The sequence below is a fragment of the Danio rerio genome, chromosome 9, assembly GCF_052040795.2.
Source record: "Danio rerio strain M-AB ecotype USA chromosome 9, GRCz13ab, whole genome shotgun sequence".
Taxonomy (NCBI): Eukaryota; Metazoa; Chordata; class Actinopteri; order Cypriniformes; family Danionidae; genus Danio; species Danio rerio.
The window spans coordinates 35,556,695-35,581,316 of record NC_141029.1 but is presented as its reverse complement, the minus strand read 5'-3'; the positions used below and the strand labels follow the sequence as shown (position 1 = coordinate 35,581,316).

The 24,622-nt window shown below is 34.6% G+C and overlaps 1 protein-coding gene across 1 annotated transcript in view; it reads left to right on the top strand.

Moving 5' to 3' along the window:
• Positions 1–24,622, top strand: part of maoa (monoamine oxidase a) — a 65,153-nt gene that overhangs the window by 20,320 nt on the left and 20,211 nt on the right. The window contains exons 2-3 of the mRNA NM_212827.3: positions 3,879–3,973; positions 7,440–7,577. Coding sequence (NP_997992.2) covers positions 3,879–3,973; positions 7,440–7,577 — 233 coding nt within the window. The remainder of the gene's footprint in view (positions 1–3,878; positions 3,974–7,439; positions 7,578–24,622) is intronic.

The following is a 24,622-nucleotide window of genomic DNA, read 5'->3' as shown; positions in this document are numbered from 1 at the left end:
TCAAGTGAAATTTCTCAAATATGTCAACGTGCTCGACTTGACAAGAATTCAATCACTTATGGAACGTAAACATTCAATAAATCTTTTGCACAATGCAATCATTGACTTTGAAAACATTTTTTTTATTTGACAGTTTAGTTTAGCTATATTTGTTTTTTTTTAGTGAACATATATTCCAAACCGTACCGAAACTGTGTCCGAAACTAGTGAAGATGAAGAGATGGTTGCTTCATTTCACATTAGAGAGGGAAAACCACATTTACTGTTTATATTTCATAATAAACTTAATTTCATTTATTCATTCATTTTCCTTCGGCGTAGTCTCTTTATTCATCAGGGGTCGCCACAGCAGAATGAACCGACAACTATTCCAATTTTTTACGCAGCGGATGCCCTTCCAGCTGCAACCCAGTACTGGGAAACATCCATACAAACACTGTCGCACAAACAATGCCCAATTTAGATTATTCAGTTCACCTGTAGCGCATGTCTTTGGACTGTGGGAGAAACTGGAGCACCCATTGGAAACCCACGCCAACACAGGGAGAACATGCAAAATCCACACAGAAATGCCAAGTGACCTTCTTGCTGTGAGGCAACAGTGTTAACTACTGAGCCACCATGTCGCCATACACTTGATTTCAAAGCTTATTCCCATTATTTGATGACATTTGTGCTGCAAATAATGTTTAGTGAAGTTCACGTATCAACAGAAAACAACATAAATTTAAAAAGCGATCTTGTTAGATTTGTATTAGTTTGGATTAAAAACAAGAAATCAATAAAAGTTGTAAAATTATTACCTTCATACCAATCAATACTGAAATAAAGAAACATACATTTCCCATTTGAAATGTTAGAAGGGAATGAAGATTTGTTTTTTTATTTGAACATTTAAACAACTGAATATTTATTGACCTTATACTATAATTTTAGGAAAAGGAAAAATATATTAACATAGTTATTATTTTAATTATGTATCCTTTTATCGGCCAGCCCTACTCAAGATGTTAAAAAGATGTTGGACTACACTATCCAGTGCCTGGTCTTATTGTGCGTTTAGCATGAAAGCAACACATAATGATGGACATGAGGCCAAACAAAATGACCAGTTTTTCATCCTCTTTTCCCACACTGACAGCCACTTTCAGATGTTGTATGAGACTCTTGACAGGGTGCTCACACATTTCTATAGTAACTGATATAGAAACGTAATATTGACTACGCTGTCTGAACAAGCAGATCAGATTTTCACACTTGCAAAATGGAAAGATTAGATTCGAGAACCAAATTGCATTAGTGTGAACAAAGCCGTAGAGGTTTACATTTGATTTCTTTCTAGGTCTGTCGCTCAACCAAAACGTTATTTAGTAAAACAAACATTTCAAAGCTGTCAGATATCAGACTTCGCAAGCATCTGCAGGGTCTTTTTTTGTGTTCATAGCGCTGCATGATGTGGGTCATTGCTGGATACAAAACCTAAATGGTTTGGAATCTTTCAGATGGTTGGACCGTGTGTTTGTGTAAGCTGTTTGTCTGGGCGGCTGCCACTTTTTCCACATATCAAAGGCAGTTTGTAGTATTATATAAGCTCCTAAGGTCATGCTTTGGCCTCAGATGTCATCAGCTGCATTGTCACATCACTGCGGCTGTAAGCGCACAGCATTTAAGAAAATAGGTTAAACTTTTTTATGGGTTTTTGATATTTAGTAAACATACATTTAATGCTATTTTGATGTGCTGCAATTTAAATTTAAATTGAGACATTTTTATTCAATTATTGTTTTAAATACTTTTTTTTTCTAAATCATGTGCAGTAGTTTTACATGTAATCTTTAAATTCATATATTAATAGTCATAAGGTAAAATGCCAATAAATATAAAAGAATATTACATTAAATACTATTTTGCTATTACTAATTACCATACTTTAAAAATGATATCATGATGATTTTATGATGATCTACTATATTTATCTACTATTGTAGCTGAGTGGCATCTAGAATTGTCCTACTGTAGTTTTTGTCTCAACTCACTTATAGAATATTGTAAGAAGTCATGAGAAATTCACTGGAGCAGTTTTACTTCCCCTGAAAGGAGAGGAAGTGCTTATGTGTGTGTGTTCAGACAGAGGAAACTCCAATGAATTGATGTTTGACTTGTGATTTTTCCTTGCAGGGAACCTAGTTCTCACTTCTGGCTTTCAGTTTTGAACAGAGCTTTGGAGGAAACTCTTGGTTTATTGCTGTTACACTATAATCACTGCACACCCTCAGGGGTTTAAATAGGAGTCTCAGTGATTTGTATTATTTACAACATTACAGTATGTGCATTAATGCATAGCTAAATGACCAGTCACTGGAATTAATTTTGTTTGACATGTATATTTCTTCACTATCAAGTATTGGAAGCCAATAACTTTTTTTGTAATTTAAAAATATGCTTGGTTATGTCTCTTCAATCTGGGTAAATTATGTGTCAGCACAATAGTGTCAGCCTATCGGGATAAGAAAGAATTGGTAGAAAGATATGGATAGAATTAGTTGTGTGACTGTGCTGTGCTGTATGCCAAAAGACATGGAGACTGTTAAGCTGTGGTACAGTAGTATTAAAGTGTTTGTGGTTGTTCTTGTCAAATACTTGCAGGGCAAGTAAGAGCTACAGGCCAAACCAGGTCTGCCTTAAAAATACTTTGTCGTCGAGCCCTGCAGTTTTCCACAGAAAAGAAAACGCCCAACATTCACAGAGTTCGTCTTGTCCTGCAAAAGTCTTTACACTGAGTGTTTTGGTTCATTTGAGCTTATAATAGAAATATACAGGGAGTCCTTATCTTTCTATTATTAACTCAAAGTATAATCAATTTATACTTAAACTTAAAATGTTACAAATTTTACACAAAGTGTTAGGCCTTATAAAGTCTTAAATTCACCTAAATATGGGGTTGTAGGTCTTAATTCATTTAAACATATGGTTTAATTATTGATTATTACAATAACATTTGTTTAAAAGTCCTGATATTTATAGCTACCTGGTGAGGACACTGATGTACACAAAATAAATTAAGTTTATTGTTTTTTAAAACTGAAGTTTTTACATATTATTTTAAATATGTGGCTTAGAAAGATCTAAATTTGAATTTTAATGGGGAAAGTAGAAACCTTTCCACTGGTCCTTGAAAAAATCCTTAGCATTTAGCCCTGTATAAGTCTGAAATTTCATTTGTAATTGTCTTAAAAAGTCTGCAGAAACCCTGATATAACACCCCAAGGTTAATTTAATTGATGTTTAATTGTACTTTTCTTTAAATTGATTTTTTTACTACTTTTTGGTGTAGGAAAATGTCAGTCTGTCCCTCTGGGCTGGTCATCTGACATCTTTTTCAGTTCAGATCTTAGAGTCTGTTTCCCCATTTTTAGTACATTGTACAAGCCAGACAATCTTGTCTTTTGTGTCTTTTGTGTTGTTCAGAAGAGGTCAAATAGAGCTAGAGTAGATGTTATTTATAGTGTAGGCCAGTCATGATATCACACACAATAGAAAACCAGTGACAGCACTCTCATTTGTAGCTGCACAGTCAGACAGGAACTATGCTGTCAAGACAGGAATAGATTTTAATATTTTCAGGACAGTTACAGTTTGAATACAGTTACAGACCACATCTCAGTTCATTCTCTACATTTTTGGAGATACAGTATGTATGTCTTAGTGGCTAGCCAAAATGCTGAGTTGTGACCATGCTGATGACACAGGTTCAGATTTCTTTCCCTTTTTGTTCTCTTTATTTCCTGATGTCCCCACAATAAAAATGGTCTGTCTCAAAGACAAATCTTTCAGATATTATCACATTTATATATTCTGTTTTTCCTTCTGATTTCCAGGTCTGAGTGCCGCCAAGCTGCTGGTGGACAGCGGCCTGAATCCTGTGGTCCTGGAAGCCAGAAGCCGTGTTGGTGGAAGAACCTACACTGTTCAGGTAAGATACTCATCTGAAATCAAATGAAGCAAATGAAAAGCAAATGAAATTACTTTACTGCGACATCCACAGTCTGCTTTTACATGTGTGATAATAAGATAAGAAGATAGGTCTGCTGACCACATTGTGTGATACTGCAAACAAGAAAAATCATGTTAGTATTAAGTCACTGTGTATATGTTTTAAATATTTAAAGTTGTATTTTCATCAATTATTTATGTAATTGTAAATTGTATACAATGTAAATGCGAGCCCCAGCTGGGTCAGTTGGCATTTCTGTGTGGAGTTTGCATGTTCTCCCCGTGTACGCGTGGGTTTCCTTCAGGTGCTTTGGTTTCCCCCACAGTCACCCCACAGGTGAATTGGATATGCTAAATTGGTCATAGTGTATGTAAGTGTGTGCAAGAGTGTGTAAGAAATGAGTCTGCCTTGACCCAACTTCCACTCTAAATGGTAAATTGATGCTCATTTCCCAAAAGGGTTGACTTATGAGAGAAAAGAGAAGTCAACAAGGTCTTGTCTCTGCATTGATTAAAGTGACTACATTTCGATCAAATGGTAACAATTGTAGAATGGGGATGGGTGTGGTGCACAAAGAATCATCTCATCAATGGTGTTGAAACTGCATTAACATGGAGAGATAGGGAGAACAGCTGGGTCAACAGCCAAGGAGCAACTTCATTAACATCTAAAGGCAACATCAAAAACAGTATAAAGGTTTGAGTTTAAGAATGTTCAAGGTTCATTCTGACTCCAGTGAACCCAAGGTACTGCCATGTATTTTGAGACTGCTATGCTGAATAAACATCTTCATTGAGATTTTCTTCATCATCATCATTTTTTCTTACAAGTGTGTGGGTGTTTTCCAGTGTTGGGTTGTGGCTGGAAGAGCATCCGCTGCTTAAAACATGTGCTGGATAAGTTGGTAGTTCATTCCACTGTGTCGACCTCTGATTAATAAAGCAAATTAATGACTGTGAATGCATTAATGACACCTGAGTTGTCTTAAGGCTGATTCATACTTTCGCCTGGTGCCGCACTGCTGACTGCATGCGCACCTCACGAAACAGACGAAGCTTTTATACTTGATGCGTTTGCCGTTGTGATATTGTTTAAAACGACAAGGGGTGGTCAAAAAAAACTTTAGTATTTCTACTATTAAGGGATAATATTTAGCCCAACCCTTTCCTAGAGATGAGCATCCGCTGCGTAAAAACTTGCTGGATAAGTTGGCGGTTCATTCCGGTGTGGCGACCCCAGATTAATAAAGGGACTAAGGCCCCGTTTACACTAGTGCGTTTTAGTTTTAAAACGGCGTTTTAGAATGAAAACGATCCGCGTTCACACTCGCGTTTTACCCAGCGTTTCTGAACTGCTCTCCGTCCACACCAAAACGCTGAAAACGCACATCACGTGACCACACACACACACTTTGGCAATCGCTGGAGCCCATCTACCCAGATGAGAGCTCTGCTAGTCGGACTTCTCATCAAGCATCTCCCGCTGGATCTAATCTCACTATATTTATTAAACGTGATATTTCATTCATCTTGTTGTCTTTATCTAACGACATATTCCCTGACTTTGGTCATTGGAATCTATTACTTGTTCTCAGGTAACGTGTTTTGGCTGAGCGCAAAGATAAGTTAATGATTAATGTAAGCACGTAGCCTACATTCTGTATATTGACTGATCGCTTGCCTTTATTTCCTATAATGTATAAACTTATTGTATGTTATACTTTTATAATGGCCATTATCGATTATTAAAACTGATATTCAGCAAAAGAGAGGGTATGTTTCGTATTTTCACTGAAATTGAAAGGAGGCAGTTGTTATTGGCTCCGTTTTGTTATAAATATGCACACAGTGAAGATGACGCTCATGCAGCACGACGCCTCAACATTTCTGCTGTCTGTTTAGTTGTTAATATTAAAATGAAAATAGGCAGTTCCTTATATCAAGTTTACATTTTATTGTTGAGAAAGTGAAACAACGTAGCCAAGGTGATGTGAATGAAGTTATAAAGTACACTGTTCCCTGTGAAGATTGACGCGTGTCCTCGGTATGTTTTCCATATCAAACTGAGAAGAAGAGATGCAGCCTTGATCAAACTTGCGAAGTCTGAACTTACACGGAGAAGATTCAGGACTGAACTGTGTGTTAGGCTACTTAATATTGAGGAAAAGCCCCAATCAGAGAGGCGAATGTCTGCAGCCCCGCCTCCGTTTTCAGATGTCTCCGTCTTTCCCCATCCACACTGAGACGGAGCAGCAGCGTTTTAGAATGAAAACGGCCTCTCCAGCGTTTTCGAAACGCTCCGTTTTCGGCGCTTGAGAACTCCGGCATAGTGTGGACGGATGGCGTAACCGTAGCAAAACTTATGCGTTTTCAAACTAAAACGCATTAGTGTAAACGGGGCCTAAGCCGACAAGAAAATGAATGAATGAATTTAGCCCAACCCATGGCAAAATCACGTGCACCCACAGTCCAAAGACATGCGCTATAAGTGAATTGAATTAACTAAATTGGCCGTAGTGTATGTGTGTGAATGTGAAAGTGTATGAGTGTTTCCCAGTACTGGATTGTGGATGGAAAGGCATCCGCTGCATAAAACAAATGCCGGACTAGTTGTCGGTTCATTCCACTGTGGTGACCCCTGATAAATAAAGGACTAAACTAAGTATATTTATGCATGTCTTTTTCCTCATTAAAGCCATTAAGTACACATTCTTATATCTTTGTATTTTGCAGATTTTAATAGAGTTCTTTTCTTTAAATCAAATCTCGCTGGACAAAATTAAAAAAACACCTAGAACCAGTGTTGCTGAAAAAGAGAGCGAACTCTAACATACTTTTAGATCTGCTACACTGCAGTTTCATTAGCAAATATGGACTTGCTTTTGATGTCTTTTCACTCTGTTGATAAGCTGCTGCAGAAATTGACATACTTAAATCCTTTGCCAGATCAGAACAAGTGGAACCGGAGAACACTGAACTCACAAGCTTGAGCCATCTATACTTTCATTAATTAGCACTTTAGATGAAGCTTTTATAAAAACATTAAACTTTTTTGGGGGGAGTCAGCTCACTATTTTAATCTTAAATCAGCAGTACCAGCACAAAACGCCTAGCAAGATGTCTTATAATTATCAAGAAAATACTTTTTGTCAATTTCACACAAACTGACATCCCTCAGACTATTTATATTTTCCTGATTTTGAGTCATGAGTTACAGACCTCTGACAGATAGGTAAACTATGGATTCATGTTGCCAAGACAGGAATAGCCTTTAATATTATTATTGTGACCATGCAAAATCAAGTTTCAAGTTGTATAGTGGTAGCTGGTAGGCTACCTATAAGTAGAAGGGAATCTGCTGTCTATTATTCTGACACTTTCTTTATTTGGTCATTTTGTGGCTTGTCTGAGTTTCACTAACAACTTTATCACCTGTGTAATTTCAGAATAAGGAGACCAAATGGGTGGATCTGGGAGGAGCGTACATTGGACCAACTCAAAACCGCATTCTAAGAATAGCCAAACAGTATGGGGTGAAAACATACAAAGTCAATGAAGAGGAGTCTCTTGTTCATTATGTGAAGGTAAACCTCAGTAGAGATACACACACATTATTATATTATATTATATTATATTATATTATATTATATTATATTATATTATATTGTATTGTATTGTATTATATTATATTATATTATATTACATTACATTACATTACATTACATTACATTACATTATATTATATTATATTATATTAGTTGAAGTCAGATTTATTAGCCCCCTCTGAATTATTAGCCTCCCTATTTATTTTTTCCCCAATTTTTGTTAACGGAGAGAGGATTTTTTAAACACAATTCTAAACATAATATTTTTAATAACTCATTTCTAATAACTGATTCATTTTATCTTTGCCATGATGACAGTAAATAATATTTTTCTAGAGATTTTTCAAGACACTTCTATACTGTTTAAGGTGACATTTAAAGGCTTAATTAGGTTATCTAGGTAATCAATAACGATGGTTTGTTCTGTTGACTATTGGAAAAAAATATAGCTGAAAGGGGCTAATCATTTTTTCCTTAAAATAGTTTGAAAAAAATAAATTATTCTAGCCTAAATAAAACAAATAAGACATTATACAGAAGAACAAATATCATCAGACATACTGTGAAAATTTTCTTGCTCTGTTAAACATAATTTGGGAAATATTTAAAAAAGAAGAAAAAAAATCTAAGGGGGGCTGAAGATTCTGTCTTCAACTGTGTATTATATCATATCTTATCATATTACATTATATTATGCAGTTTACGTGTGCATTAAACTACAACAACAAAAAATACACTTAAACAGATGTTATGAGCAATTCCAGCATTTTGGATGTGACTTTTGCAGTAAAATCTCAAACGATAAAGTATATGTGTACATTATATTGAAACATCTGCTTATTTTTAACCACAGAGTTATGGGATCTGAAAAATATCAATCTGTAAACATTTTTTTACATTTTAAATGAGGAAAAAAGAATGCATCATGGAAATTTGTGAGTTTACAGTATACAAAATACTTTAGAAATTCTGTAGAAATTCTGTGAATTAAACTGTGTAGGGATAATTAATAGTTTGAACCCAAAAAATGACCAATCTGTCAGATAAAGAAGAGATTCAATTAAAAAGAAAGTTTAATGAAGATAGTTTGCAGTTTCATCACACTGTTAGACCTTACCAGGGTTTTTTACAGTAGAACACTGGCAACAAAAGTTTGGTTACAGTAAGTAACTGGCAACAGTGTTGCCAGTTAATTACTGTAACTGAACCATTACAGTGAGTGGCTGGCAACAGTGTTGCCAGTGTTCTACTGTAACTGAACCATTACAGTGAGTGGCTGGCAACAGTGTTGCCAGTTATTTACTGTAACTGAACCGATACAGGGAGTAGCTGGCAATAGTGTTGCCAGTTAATTACTGTAATAGAGCAGCAGTGGTAACTAACTGGAAACTGTGTACAGTTAATTACTGTATTGTAGTGTTAAAAATCACAGCATTATACTGCATACACATTAATAGTATGTCTTATATAGTTATTGTAGTGTTACTAAAATTAATCAGTATTCTTAGCTGTTATTTAAAAATAGAAGGCATAACATTTTTCAGACAAATTTTATTGTTTTGGCACGAAACAAATAAATAACAGAAAAAGTATAACAAAATTAAGAAATCAGCAGATATAAATATTGTCTTGCATATTACAGGTCTGCACAGTTAGGCTGCGGTCACACTAACATTTGAGCAAGCAAAATTCTGTCATACTGCACTGCGAAGTGGAATTAAACACAGCGAGTAGTGGAATTAAACAAAATAATTAGAGATTGAAAAAGCAAAGTCTACAGGGAGAAAAGTGCAGTGTGACCGGGACTTTAAGCTGTAACTCTAATTAAACACACCTGATCAAACTAATTAAGGCTTGTTAGAAATCTACAGGTAATGTTGAAGCAGGGTGGGTACTAAACTCTGCTGCCCTGCAGTTCTCCAGGAACTTGGAGTTTGACCCCCATGGTATACAGCAGTGGTGCTCAATCCTGTTCCTGGATATCTACCTTCCTGCAGATTTCAGTTGCTACCCATATCAAACACACCTGCCTGTAATTATCAAGTGGTGTTCAGGTCCTAATTAATTGATTTAGGTGTGTTTGAAATGAATAGCAACTAAAATCTGCAGGAAGGTAGATCAGCAAATGAACAGCAAAAAACACAACATAATTATTTTAAAGTTTAAAGTTTTAAATAATTAAAAACTGTGTTAAATCTCAATAAAAAGTTTAAAGTAATTATAAAAAATAAAGTTGGCAACACCGAAAAACCAAAGGATCCAATCTTTTATTGTTATAATTCTCTCATGACAACAAACTTTATTATTGTTTCTAATATAAATTCATAGATGGAAACACTGCTCTGAAAAATACTTAGCAACAAACTCACAACCTGGGACCGGACAGTGGAGCTTTTGTGTGTGGATGGCTATGTGTATCATGTTTTTGTGATTCCCTGTGATGATGTGCACAAGTTACCTTACTGAGATGAAGGAATTTAATTTTGGCTTAGTTGCCAGAAAGATACATACAACTGTTAGCATCTGTACATTATGGCAGTATGCAATATCCAATAAATACTTAAACAAAAGTAATGTAAGAAGTTATATGAGGAGAGGCTAACTAGCTAACAATGTAGCTTTCAAGTACACAGTTCAAGATAACAACAATATAACTTAAAACACAGCCTTATTTTAGAAACCCTCAAAAACATTTGAACACATTTTACTTACTCATTATAGATTCTTATTTAAAGCCTAAAACATATCAGACTCTACATCTGAATTGATGGACAGAGAATAGAGCGCACTCAGCAGTAAACAAATCAAACACCTGACTCCCTTAAAGGGCCAGCATTTTCTGAAAACTATTTCTAACACCTTTGTGTTTAGAATAAGACAGACAGCCTGTGGGAGTATATGGTGATGCCTAAATCATTATTTTCTGCCTTTAAAATGCACTTCTCTATAAATAGCAACATAAACCATCAGAGAATTTATTGGAATTAATTCTTTGCACTACACAATTTCATACAAAGTCTACTCCTTTCACAGTAAAATAATGTGTTAATAAATAATAAATGTTTTCTTTTATTACAGCAAAACACTGGCTATTTTGCAGTTATTTACTGCACAATCTACAGAGTAACAGTGCAGTTATACTAATTAAACACACCTGATCAAACTAAATCTAAAGGTAGTGTGTTGAAGCAGGGCTGGAACTAAATTCTGCTGGGCTGCGGCCCTCCAGGAGTTTGACATCCTTGGTACATAGCATATTTTCAAAGGAATTGCCTACATTTATCACAATCATGCACATATCACTGAATAAAAACAATAATATACAAACAATATACAAACGTCATCCAAAGCAAAAAAATAAAAAATAAATAAATAATCTGATCCTCATGTTGTTCCAAACCTGTAGTAATAATAATAATAATAAAAAACAAATAACCTGATTAATACATTTATTTAGGAAAGTCTTTATACTATACTGTTAATGCCATTTTTACCAACTTCATTTGAAGTTTTCCAAACAAATTCATTGAGTCTCTGCGAAAATGTATGTACGTGCTGTTTAACACATTTTTTAAATAACAAATTTTTAGTAGTTAATTAGCAAAATACTAATATTCAGCTTAAAGTGCAATTTAAAAGCTTAACTATTGGCTAAACTAGGCAAATTAAATTAATTATAGAAAAGTAAACAAAGTTATAAAAATGATTGTGATAATTTGGTTGCTCTGTGTGAATATTTTTGCCTTTAAATGCATCTCGTCGATATCTTTACCTTTTAATTAGCTCTGTGACATTGACATTGGTTGACTCCTGATACTCAATGTTAAAAACATAAAAGGAACCAAAGAAAACACAGAGATGGCTGCAGAGAAATTTAGCTTATCATCAATGCATTGTCTCACTTTCTCCTCAATACTGACCATACACATACCAAAACTTAACAGTATATATATATATATATATATATATATATATATATATATATATATATATATATATATAGCAACATAAAGCAGTACATGGGGTAGTAATGGTTGAGCTGTAATTTACCATTTATTATCACAGTAACTATCTGTAATGGGTACATAAAGTAAATTACTGTAATTTATTCTTTGCACTACAAAATTTCATACAAATCCTGCTCCTTTTACAGTAAAATACTGTTTCCTTTTAATACAGCAAAACACTGGCTATTTTACAGTTATTTACTGCATAATCTACAGTAAGGGTTAACAGTGCAGCAGAAGCCAGCTTCAACACTTGCAATGAGTTCCTAGGCCGCTCTGCTTACAATCACAGAACATAGAACAACAACAATTATTTTCTAACATAACTTTATTAACTGCGCCATTCATACGTGTTTTAACCTGATTGGTTAAAGTACAGATAGACTTAGAAAATTTTCACATGAGTGTGTGCGTACAACTCTGAACGATATCTCAATATCTCAAGCACACAAACGTCAGACATCTACTAGGCTGTTTAGAGCTAACCCCAGACCTGTGAAATGATCTACAATCGAAAAGAACACACACACACTCAAAGTACAATCTGTATCTTACCCGAGGTTGAGTGCACTCTCAGCCGTCTTTATAAATCTGGTTAAAAATACGGTATAATCTACATTTAGGATACTATATTCTTACTACACAAAGTCTATCTTGAATAAAAGATAAGTCACTTTAAACAGAATTAACACAAAATAATAATATCAAAATCACTTTAGACAGCATTAACACATAGCAATACACATAGGAAAACAGTCGATTTCAATCATCAAGCCCTTCAGTTCCACTCGAGATCTTCATGACCTCTGACCTGGTTTGGTGGTTCCTGAAAATAGAGTTACAAAGAGACAGGCAAATGTACTGAGCATTCTTATATTAAACAATGCGTTAACTTTATTCATTAGTCAAAATCATTTCAAGGTTAAATACTGACTCAAATAAGCATATTAATAAAGTAAGGATAATGAGAAAAACATAAACATTGAGCAATGCTTGAGATAGATTGTAAGACATAAATCTGAATCCATCAACTGCACAGTCCAAAGGAAACAATATTAATCAAAAGCTTAAGAGTCGGCTCACTATAGAACAAAAAAAAATAATTGAGTTTATTTTATTTTGCATTTATGAGGAAAAAACGTTGTTATGGATGTGACATCTCTCTATTATGGATGCGCCAGATGTGAAATTGGCTCCTGTGTGACAGGTAAATCAAATAAACTGTAATTGTTTGAAAACACATACAAAGACATTTAGAGTATTTTAACAGTACTGTAAAATACAAGCCTACACAAAAACTTAGAAAGGGTTTCGTTATATCGTTAAAAACAATTTTTTATGGCAAGGTTGTGCTTTGCATGGAATTGCTCTTGTACCTCTTCAGATTAATGGTGAATAAAATCATTTAATCTATATATCCAGCATTTTGCAATATGATGAGTTTCACAATACTGCTCCTTTTTTGTTTCCTGTCTTTAAAAAAAACATACAAAGTCAAGGAGTGTCATTATGGGATAGTATACCCTTAATATTGTTATATACACATAGCAATAGACTAATTACAGCAAAATTTCAAACCATTTTTCCCATTGCCTCAAATTCCCTTCTCAACGCCTAAAAACAGAGCTTTGGCTAACAATACGGCCTTTTGTTTGAGCACGCTCATGTCTAAATGCGCAGGAAGTCAGAGCAAGGCCCAGTGCGCTCAGCTGAACAGCGTTCAATACAGAGTCCCTCCTTCACATTAGTGTGCTGGAGATGCTAATCGCTGCCTGAAGGAAGTCTGTAATATGGTTTCAGATGCTTGGAGTGGGTAAGAAGGACGGAACTCAAGACACCAGCCTCCCCTCCTCCTGCCCCATATCCAATTTGAGTAGACGCATCACTGCCCTTAGCACATGCACGCTGCATGACCTTATTAGATTTGGCTGTAGATTCTGTCTTCTTCTCTGCACTGACCATGCTATTACGAGGATAAATCACTAGATTCTTAGAGCTGCTCTTTATAATGTGAGCTTTACTGCTTTCTGTGGTCATATTTCATAAGAGGAATGCATAAGGTGGTTTTAAAGTGGATCAACAGGGTGCTTCAGTTGGAGATTGGTGAAGCTCACACACACATACATGTACACACACTCTGGAAAGCAGTGTACATGAAGGGAAAGGTTGTGGTAAGGATTCATTGGAGTGTTCAGGTTGAAGCCGGATTTTTGTTGCCATGGAAAAAGGCCCTTTGGCTTGTTTCCCAAAGTCCTTCATTTTGTATTACTATCCCATCATATCTTTTTGTTTCTACATTATAACTGCAGGCTTTGGTTGATGCTAAATGTTTGTCAGATTCAAAACTTTCACTTTGCTTTCGGTTTCAATATCCTAAATCCTCTTAATATTAAAAACAGGATTGAGAAAGTTGAACAACCTTGTTAAAGATGTAGGTCAAACTGTTGTCTGAAAAGAGATGTTTAGCGGAATGTGGTGGCTGCTGATTTCTGTGCAGATACAATAAATGAGGACTGATTGGAAAAGCAACATAAAATATCATAAACGTGGTCCAAATCGAGCCCTGCTAGCTGCCAGCTTTATATTATATTATATTATATTATATTATATTATATTATATTATATTATATTATATTATATTATATTATATTATATTATATTATATTATATTATATTATATTATATTATTTTTTTGTTGATTATTTGAAATGAAAGGAATTATATGAGTAAATTGAAGTAGACGCTGACAAGGGAGGTGCGCATCCAAATGCAGGTTTATTGAGTGGTAAGGCAAGCAACGGTCAACACAGCGGCAAACAGATGTAAACAGGCAATCCAAAGTTGCGGTCATAAAACTGGCAGAGGGTTAACAGACAGGAAACAAGCAACATGAACAATTAAAACAAAGCAAGGGTCAGAAACAAGGCAAAGCAAGGCAAGGAAAACACGTCGTGATGTTCACAATACTGTTTAACAAGACAAGCAACGTGTGCGTGTTGGAGAGGTGTATGTAGTCTGTGTAATTAGTCCTGAACAGCTTCAGCTGTGACTGCTTGCAATCATGTGGATCTAGGCAAGGTGTGTGAGTGGTGCATGACTGGATATGTATTTTGCAGATTATTGTGTAGTTCTCTAGTGATCTGCATGGGTTAGATCGCTGGTGACTGTGATAATAGGTGCATTATAATGCATTATATCATTTAAGTGCTTCAACTTTTAGTTTATTTAATGTAATTTTGCTGAATAGACTTTATTTTATTTAAAAAATAATAAGTCTTACTGACCTCAGCTTTTGAAAAGTTTTTATAAATGCAGAAATGCCCTTTTATTTAAATTTATTTTGTTGTTGATTACTGCTGGGAGATGATGATTTCCATAAAACACTATCTTTGGTTCTTGACTCTTGGTGTGTGAGGAATGACAGTGCAATCATTTTCAAAATCAGTACCAAATCACCATATTTTGTCAGAATACACCCAAACGCAAACAGATCAATAGGAAAATGGTTATGAACACATATCTGATATTCATTTTTAAGGAATGCATGTGCATCTGAAGGCAAAATGCTGGTCAGAGACACAAAGCCAAGAGCTATGCAGCATCACATTTCATTTTTGCTTTTTCATTATACTCTGTCTTGCCACAGGCTGCTTTTTGTACATGTTTTGATTTAAATGGAATGAATGTGAAAGTGTCAGTCGTAATGATTAATGATTTCTGTGTGTGCTTGTGTTAGTATATATTCCCCTCTCTCCTTGTGCTGTTATATCTCATGATCAGAGCATCCCTGTGGGTTACCATGGCAGCACTCCTCATCAAAAGACAATTGCTATCAGGATTGAGGGGACACACTCACTTTCTCTCCATCTGCCTCTGTCTTCAGGATCAGGGCGTTTCCTTCTCATTTCATAACCAGAACACTTCAGTTCAGAGAAATGATGTCAGGGTTTTTTCACCCTCTTGAGGGAAGCAAATGTTGCATTACAGTATTTTTTTTATTTATTTTATTTATTTTTTTGCTATAGGGATAGATCAAACTAATTAAAGACCAATTACTGTATGGCAGACCTCTTTGACATTTAATCTACAAAACATATTATCATCTGTGTTCATGCTACGAGTACTTATTCATGATTAGCTAGTGCTTTTTGTTAGCTCCTAGTATCTTTTCATTAGATACTGGTACTACCTTTTCAAGATACTAGTACCTATTCATTAGATACTAGAGGTGATCGATGGATAGTACTTATTCATTATGTACTACAGGTAGTTCTTATTCACTAGATACTAGTTTTTAGTTATTAGATCCAATATATTTATTTTTTAGTATTGTTTATTTATTTGTTAGATATTAGGGCTTATTTTAACAGTGACTTTTAACTAATAGTGACGTGTAACATAACTCATATGTTGTTTGTTTTACTGCCATTGACTTCTGTAGGGATCTATCATTTAAATCTATTTAGATACTGTTCAGTTTTGAATAGTATGTACACCATTTGGTACTAGTACATATTTTAGAGATTAGTAGATAATATTCATTAGCTTTTTTTATAGTGGTATTTTTTAATCAAATTATCAGATACAAGATACAGTACTAGCTTTTCATATATGAACCTTATGCAGATTTTTCCAAACCTATATAATTAAAACTACATCAATGACATCACATTTTAGACAGTTCAGACTTGTCTTTTACTTTGGGAGAAAATGAGTCTATTTATTATACACTTTGGTATTTTATTTCTACAAACAGCTACAGTTTATTACACACAACATTACTGTTGTTAAATCACACTCTTCATGCCAAATAAATAAGATCCAGATCTGGATGCCAGATCTTGTCAGGAAATGTCAGTTCAGTTATTTGGACAACAAGTCAGCAGAGTTTCCAATACCCAAACTTGTTAACCAGTATTTAACTAAATTAGCAGTCTACTATTAATATACACTCACCGGCCACTTTTTTAGGGTACATCTTACTAGTACTGGGTTGGACCCACTTTTCCCTTTAGAACTGCCTTAATTTAAATTCAACAAGGTACTAGAAATATACTCAGAGATTTTGGTCCACATTGACTTGATAGCATCACGCAGTTGCTGCGGATTTTTTAGCTGCACATCCATGATGCGAATCTCTCTTTTCAACACATACCAAAGATGCTATATTGGATTGAGATCATTTGACTGTGGAGGCCACTTGAATACAGTTAACTAATTCTCATGTTTAAGAAATCAGTCTAAGAAGAGAGAAATGTAGCCTTAATTTCGTGTGCTTAGCTGACAGGAGTGGCATCTAGTGTGGTCTTCTGCTGCTGTAGCCCATCTGCCTCAAGGTTTGACATGTTGTGCGTTCAGAGATGCTCTTCTGCATACCTCAGTTGTAACGAGTTGTTATTTGAGTTACTGTTGCCTTTTTATTATCAGGAACCTGTCTGGTCATTCTCCTCTGACCTCTGGCATCAGCAAGGCATTTGCGCCCACAGAACTGCTGCTCACTGGATATTTTTTTCTTTTTCGGACCATTATCTGGAAACCCTAGAGATGGTTGTGCGTGAAAATCCCAGTAGATCAGCAGTTTCTGAAATACTCAAATCAGCCCATCTGGCACTAACAATCATGCCATGTTCAAAGTATATTAAATCACCTTTCTTTCCCATTCTGATGCTCGGTTTGAACTGCAGCAGATCGTCTTGACCATATCTACATGCCTTAATGCCCTGAGGTGCTGCCATGTGATTGGCTGATTAGAAATTTGCGTTAACGAGCAGTTGGACAGGTGTACCTAATAAAGTGGCCAGTGAGTGTAGGTGTTGACTGTGGAAGGAAGCCAGAGAATAGCAGAGCCAAGAGACAAAGTGATTATAATGAATGAGCAGAGTTTATTAAATAATCGTAGTTGCATGCGCTCTCATACTTCACCTGAACAGCACAAATATAACTAATGTTTTTTTACATCAACCCAAAAGACCTTAAAATATAGGCAGATTAGTGGAAAGGAACATTTCATGAAACACCATCACTATAAGACTAAAAAAAAAAAGCGCTAAAAGCAGAAACAAGTAATAAGAAATATATCAAATAAGGAAATCAAATTAATAACTAATTAATATAATAAATGATAAACACAAATCAATTAAAATATTAATCAAATAAATGGATCTCTAAATGAATAACTAAGATGTATAAATGATTATAGCCATAACTGAAATGATCAATGCAAAAATATTAAAACAAAAAAACAACCACATAAATTAAAATTGAATGCATTTAAAGCACACACAGGTTATCACAAATTTCAGATTCTACACTGTTACTTAGTAAATTTTCCTTAAAAAGAAAAGAATCCTGTACAATCTGGAAATATCACATGAAACTGAGGATTTCCCAATGCAGTTTTCAAATTAGGGTCATGCCAGATTTGCAGATTCACTATGTTAGCACACCGCTTTTTACATTGTTATTCTTTTGGCCTGAAATTTTTTGCAGAATAATCAATATAACTCACTATTACATTTATGCTTTGTCACGGAAGAATGAAATGAATTCATCTTTTACAATCTGAGCTGTGTTGACTCCAGTCATAGTAAAGTAATCCACCTTTTGTGTTCATCCTGGATGTTATCTGAAGACTTTCTACTTTCCCTGAACTGTGTGTATTGTAAAAGAGAATTGTAGAGCAGTTTTATCAGCCCATCATGCACTCGATCGCATCTACAGTACATCTGTGCGATTTGTTGAAAGTTTTACAACTGCTTTTATAGTATCACCTGTTACTTAGCAATCACACATTGGCCTCAAGCCAGTATTAGCCAATAAGGGCCTTACAATGAGCAGACCGTTTTATAATTAAGGTGAGCATGCAGCCAAGGCGCCCGTGTAATCAGCTTTTCTGTAGCTGTAATCCTAAAGGCCAGACCCAGTTTCCTCTGCCTTGGTACGTGAGCAACCCTGTACTTTCAAGCAGCCTTAGCTTATCAATATTATTATGGTTTAAAAGTTGTGCAAAGGCAGAGTTATTAAAAATTAATAAAGTGTTTGCCTTACTGTTCATTTATATTAGTGGTTTCTGAGCAATACTAATACACCAAAATTAGAGTACACGTATATTCATATTGAGGAATTACAAAATTTACAAAAAATACTCTAGGAACATTTCCAGTGTAAAATTTCAAGAGTATTGTTTATAATTTATAGTAAACTTTATATATATATATATATATATATATATATATATATATATATATATATATATATATATATATATATATATATATATATATATATATATATATAATTATATTAATCTGTTATTGATATTGATATCAATGATATTATCTTACAATAAGGTTCATTAGTAAATGTTAATTAATTCATTTACTAAGATGAACAAACAATGAACAATACATTTACTACGGTATTTGTTCATGTTAGTTAACGTTAGTTAATGAAAATACAGTAGTTCATTGTTAGTTCACGTTAACTCATGGTGCATTAACTAATGTTAACAAGCATGGACTTGAATGTTAATAATGCATTAGTAAATGTTCAGTTATGATTAATAAATGCTGCACATGTGTTGTTCATGATTAGTTCATGTTAGTAAATGCATTAACTAATCAACCTTACTGTAAAGTGTTACCATTAAATCATTTGAATTGGATATATACTGACTTATATTAGATTTTTGACTGTTTTGACTTTAGAGGAGCAAGAAGAACAGATCGCACGCCATCTGAGGGAACTAAGATCATGCTGGTATTACGTGACTCACCCTAGTTATTTGTTTCAAGCTGTTACTTAATTCCTGTAGAATTTAAAAATAACATATTTGGCATATTTGGACATATTTTAAATAATGTTTTCCTCTAGTATTTCAAATAAATTTGGAGAAAACCTACCATCTACCACATGCATCTCTGCCGTCCCTTTCCATTTCATGAGTAACATTTAAGATATGCATTTTTAGATGTTAAATAAGGTAGCAATAGCCGTGTTGAGTGATTCATATAGTTACTCCCCTCCGATGAAATGTGCGTCCGACCAGGAAACTTCTACAAAAGCATATTCAGTAAGATTAGGTTCATAAATAGCTGTGTCCACATCTTTTTAGCATTATTGTTTTCTGTACATTGAGTAAATAGTAATAGTTCCATTTAACACCATAAAGATTGCAGTAATTGTAGATTGTAGTTTTTATTACAAAAACATTTGTATTCATTTAGCACTCAAAGTTATTAATTAAACCACAAATGTTCTACAGTATTACTTTTGTTATGACAGTTACAACTATTTGATAACTAATACAGGGTATTTAACATGGACGAGGACTAAGAGTCTGAAATAAAGTGAATATAAAACATATAGTAATTAAAATCAAAAAGTTCTGTTTGTTAATGTTGATCTGTCACAATCACCACCGATCTATCCTTGCAGATCACTGGTATGCATGCGGATTGCTATATAGACTACAAATCTGCCATTACATGGACTACATATATTGTCATGCACCAAACACACACACCTGTTCCATATCACGACTGCTCAAAGACTGATTACAAGAACTTTTCAAACAGCACATACATACATCAGTGCTGAGTCTTGTTATACTGTGACTGTGAACATTACGACACATTTCCCTTGCCTAGCTTTGTCGTGTTTTGACCCTCACCTTGTTTGTTTACATTTCTTGCTGCCTTTACTGACCATTCCCCGGTTTAATGACTACGACTCTGGATTGCATATGTACATCTGTTTGACCCTGTTGACTGTTGCCTGTCTGACCATCCTGTTAATAAACCTGCATTTAGATTGGATCACATACATAAATGCTTCAGAAAGGTTTTTTTCATGTTAACTAATGAAGATGATAAATGGAGATACCAACACATGAAACCTTAATGTAAAGTGTAACCCAAATCAGTATTAACTTATCAATAAGCAAATATCAATCCAAAAACATAAGTTCACAAGTTCTGATGTTTTTAAAAGAATGTTTTTCCAATTTCACAAAATTTCTATACTTTACACAGGCGAGCAGAATGCTGCTTTAGAGGATGATGCATTTGCAGTGGACAGGATGTGGTCTCATGTTATTGCTTGTAAGCGGTGGCGTGGATGTAGAGCAGCATGAGGTTAGTCATAGTAGCGTATAGCTTTAGTCTCTGCTCAGGCTGAAAGCAGGAGATCATAAGAGATTCACTCCATCTCTCTGTCTCCATGGGAACAGACCTGTTGCTGGATGCTGGGCAATCCACTGTCCTTTGCTGCATTGGTCTGGTAGCCTCGCAAATGAAATGGAAATGTCATGTCCCTTAATAAGCTAAACATGTCTTCCTGTAGTGTTAGGTGGATGAGAAATACAGTAACATATCATGAATTGAAAATGAAGACATTTTTTTTAAACCCAACTTCAGACCATAGTAAGGTGGATAATTGCTAGAGAGACATCATGCATGCACCTGCTTATTTTAAAGATGTTCTTTTAATTCCTGCACTGTAGTATAAATAGTAATACTGTATAGACCCATTATGTAATACTGTATAAATTACCCATTATGTTTTGCGTATATGTGTAAGCAGAATGCTTTGAACTTCCGGTCGGCAGCTTGATGCGTATAAAAAAAGAGTCACATTTGGACAGCTTTGAAACGATAGTTTGAATCTATTTTACTTAATTTTTAGCTTTAGTTTGAACTAATACTGCTGTTGATCAGCCCCACCTCCTGCACTGATAATTTAAGAAATTTGATCTAAAGGGAAAGAAAAAAACTGCTGCGAGGCATTACTCTTACATCTTGTGCCATTTAAATGAAGCCTCATCATTGGTAAAGTCAACATTTTCCCTTTCTTTTAAATATATTACCTTCTCAAACAAATTTAATTCACCAAAATGTTTGACACACACATATGCTGTCCCACTAACACATTGATTAAAAGAGTGGCACAGTGAAAATAAAGTGGCATTTTGAAATAACAGAAAAACACAACCATGGTACCACACACAGTGGTGTAGCGGACAGGCCAGGAGGCCCCGCGTCAATCCCCCAATTTTTGGATATTGCATAGCTTGCATACTTGTTAATTTGCCAGTAATATGGTTTGCTCTATAATGCAGGGATGTATTGTGTATTGTATTGTGCATTGAAGAGCCTGCAGAGCACAGTATAACAGCTGACACGTCTGGAACACTGACGCTATATTTCAATATCTTATCTGACTGCAGACACTTAATTAGGATAACATATTTCTCTCGTGCTTTAACTGCAATTGACAGAAGTGTAACAGCAACAATATTAACCTACACATTTAAAAAAACACCTTTTATTCTAGCCAACCTAAAAAAACAAAAGGTGTATCCCAAAAGAAATACTTATGCACTATTCTACGTCATTTTGTATTATAAATAATGTAAGTTGTTTGTTCAATTCTAAAAAGTTTGTTTAATTCTAAAAAGAATAAGTGCACTGTAATTACTCGGACGATGCACTTATTCGACCGGTAAAATTGAGTAAAAGTGTGTATTGTTGTACACTTCACGCACTATCGGGTGCACAAGTTGGATGACTTTTTTATTTAGTTTGGATTGTAACAGCAGAATTCTCCTATGAGAGTGATCATATCGCCTTCCGATGGTGAATGCGTTTGTACTCACTGCAGGTGTTATTTGGTAGTTTAGTCATTCACTAATTTGGCAACCTGCAAAAATGTCAGCAGGGAAACGGTTTGAATTTCCGCTTAGTAAAAAACCATTAGTGTTCCATTTTTTGACTGTGCTGCTGAGTGTGTAAGTGCATAACTACATAGTGCATAAGTGCATAGTGTATAGTGTACCATCTGGGATGCAGCTATAGACTTTCTTAAGAAAAACAATAATAATGATGATAATAATAATAATAATAATAGGAAATGCTCTGAAAATCTCCTTGCTCTGTTTAACATCACTTGGGAAATATTTAAAAATAATAATAATACAAACTTCACAGGAGGGCTAATGATTTTGCTTTAAACTAAATGTTTGTTTTTTATTAATTTATTAAAATGTACACTTACTAACGCAAGCATCACAGTGTTGTTGCTGAACATTTTCCACATTTAATACATATTATTCCATAATCTGTTGAAATTCTTGATTCTGATTGGCTGGAGGGTGTGCATTATTTTCGTTAAAACACACAGGTAGTTCCAGCAAAGACTAAAGGAATACACAAGACATGTCACTCTAGTTATGTCAGCATAGTTTTAAATGATGAAAAGTGTAAAGGTCAATATGGTGAATGAAGCCCCGCCTTCTAGTACAGGATGCGATGGCTTTAGACTGACGATACTCTGGGGGAGGGGCTCGGACCAGACGTGAGTTTCTGCAGATTTTGTGTGATTTGGACGTTTAGAAATGAAACTGAAGAAACAGTTGTTGTTTATTTTTATGGGTGTTTCCTAATTTAATCATAAGCTTGGCAAGCAGTTTTAGAGAATTTGATGTTTCCCCATTCAAACAAAATGCCTGAGCACACTGCAAGAGTGGTGCTTCAAAGATGACTGCTGAGTGAAATGACTTGCCTTATAGAGACTTTGCTGTGATGTCAAAGTGATGTCAAAGTCAAATCGGTAGTTTATGTATAAGGATATGTAAGTTTATAAGTTTGTAAGGCGGCCACACTCTGATAGCACATTGTGTGGTCCTTTGCAGGGGCGGGTTTAACCAATAAGCTAGGTAAGCGGCCGATTATGGCCTCAGGAAATCTGAGGCCCTCCAATGAATACCTAGAATGATAAATTAGACCTATAAATTATATATAACATCATATTTAGTATGATGAGGGTCTAAAAAAATAAGTTTAACGTTTATTACATCGCAAATGCACAAATTTGTCCCCCACCCTCAATCATGGAGCTGTCCAGTAGTCAAATTAGGTAAAGATTTAGTTTTAAAAACAAATTAGTTTATATATCAATTTCAGTTGTGAATTTATTTCAAGAAAGCAAATCATATAAAAGTTTTACAATATGCTTTACGTGCTGTTTTTATTATTATTTAGCATTAAGAAAAAATGTAGAAAAGAAGATTGAGTGATATAAGAATAAAAACAGCTAAATAAATCAATTCAAAATAAATTGAAATACAAAAGGTGCATTTTAGAATTTTCGGGCCCAATGGCTGGAATTGTTTAGGGCCCCCAAATCACTAAGGGCTCTATTTTGACGGTCCATGCACAAAGTGCAAAGTGCAGGGTGCAAACGCATTTAGGGCGTGTCAGAATCCACTTTTGCTAATATAAGGATGGAAAAATCTGCTTTGCGCCATGGCGAATGGTCTAAAAGGGTTGAGTTTATTTTCTTAATAGGTGTGTTTTGAGAATAAACCAAACAGAGACTCATCTCCCATTCCCTTTAAGAGTCAGTTGCGTTGCGCCATGGTGCATTTGCTATTTACATCACTTAAAGTAAGTGTAAGTGGAAAAACTGAGCATTTCACTAGCAAGAAAACAGAGCATCTACAGCACGGGAATGAGAGATAAATTATTAACTTTCACTTTCGCTCTCGTGGATAGGGAAACCTTGTATGCACAGACAACAATTAGCCTATTATTAGCCTATACTGCTAATAATAATTACATTATACAAAAGCAAATTGTTATGAATGAACTAAAAAAGCCTCTAGAGATGAAGAAGGCATGAAGACTGTAGTTTTTATATTTAAGTAGGCTAAAAAATAATATGTTTTGTAATATTTTAATCCTTTATATTTATATCCTATATATATATATATATATATATATATATATATATATATATATATATATATATATATATATATATATATATATATATATATATATTCTTATTATATCCTATAAATCCTTAATATTTAAATTATTTTTATATATGTAAAGATATTTGTGTATTGCTCTAAATCTTGTGTGTATTAAGCAGTGTGTAAGCCAGGCGCACAACTAACGCACTCTGTGCTGGACAATAGACCGGCTTTGTTTTGGTCTTTTGAAAAATCTATTATAG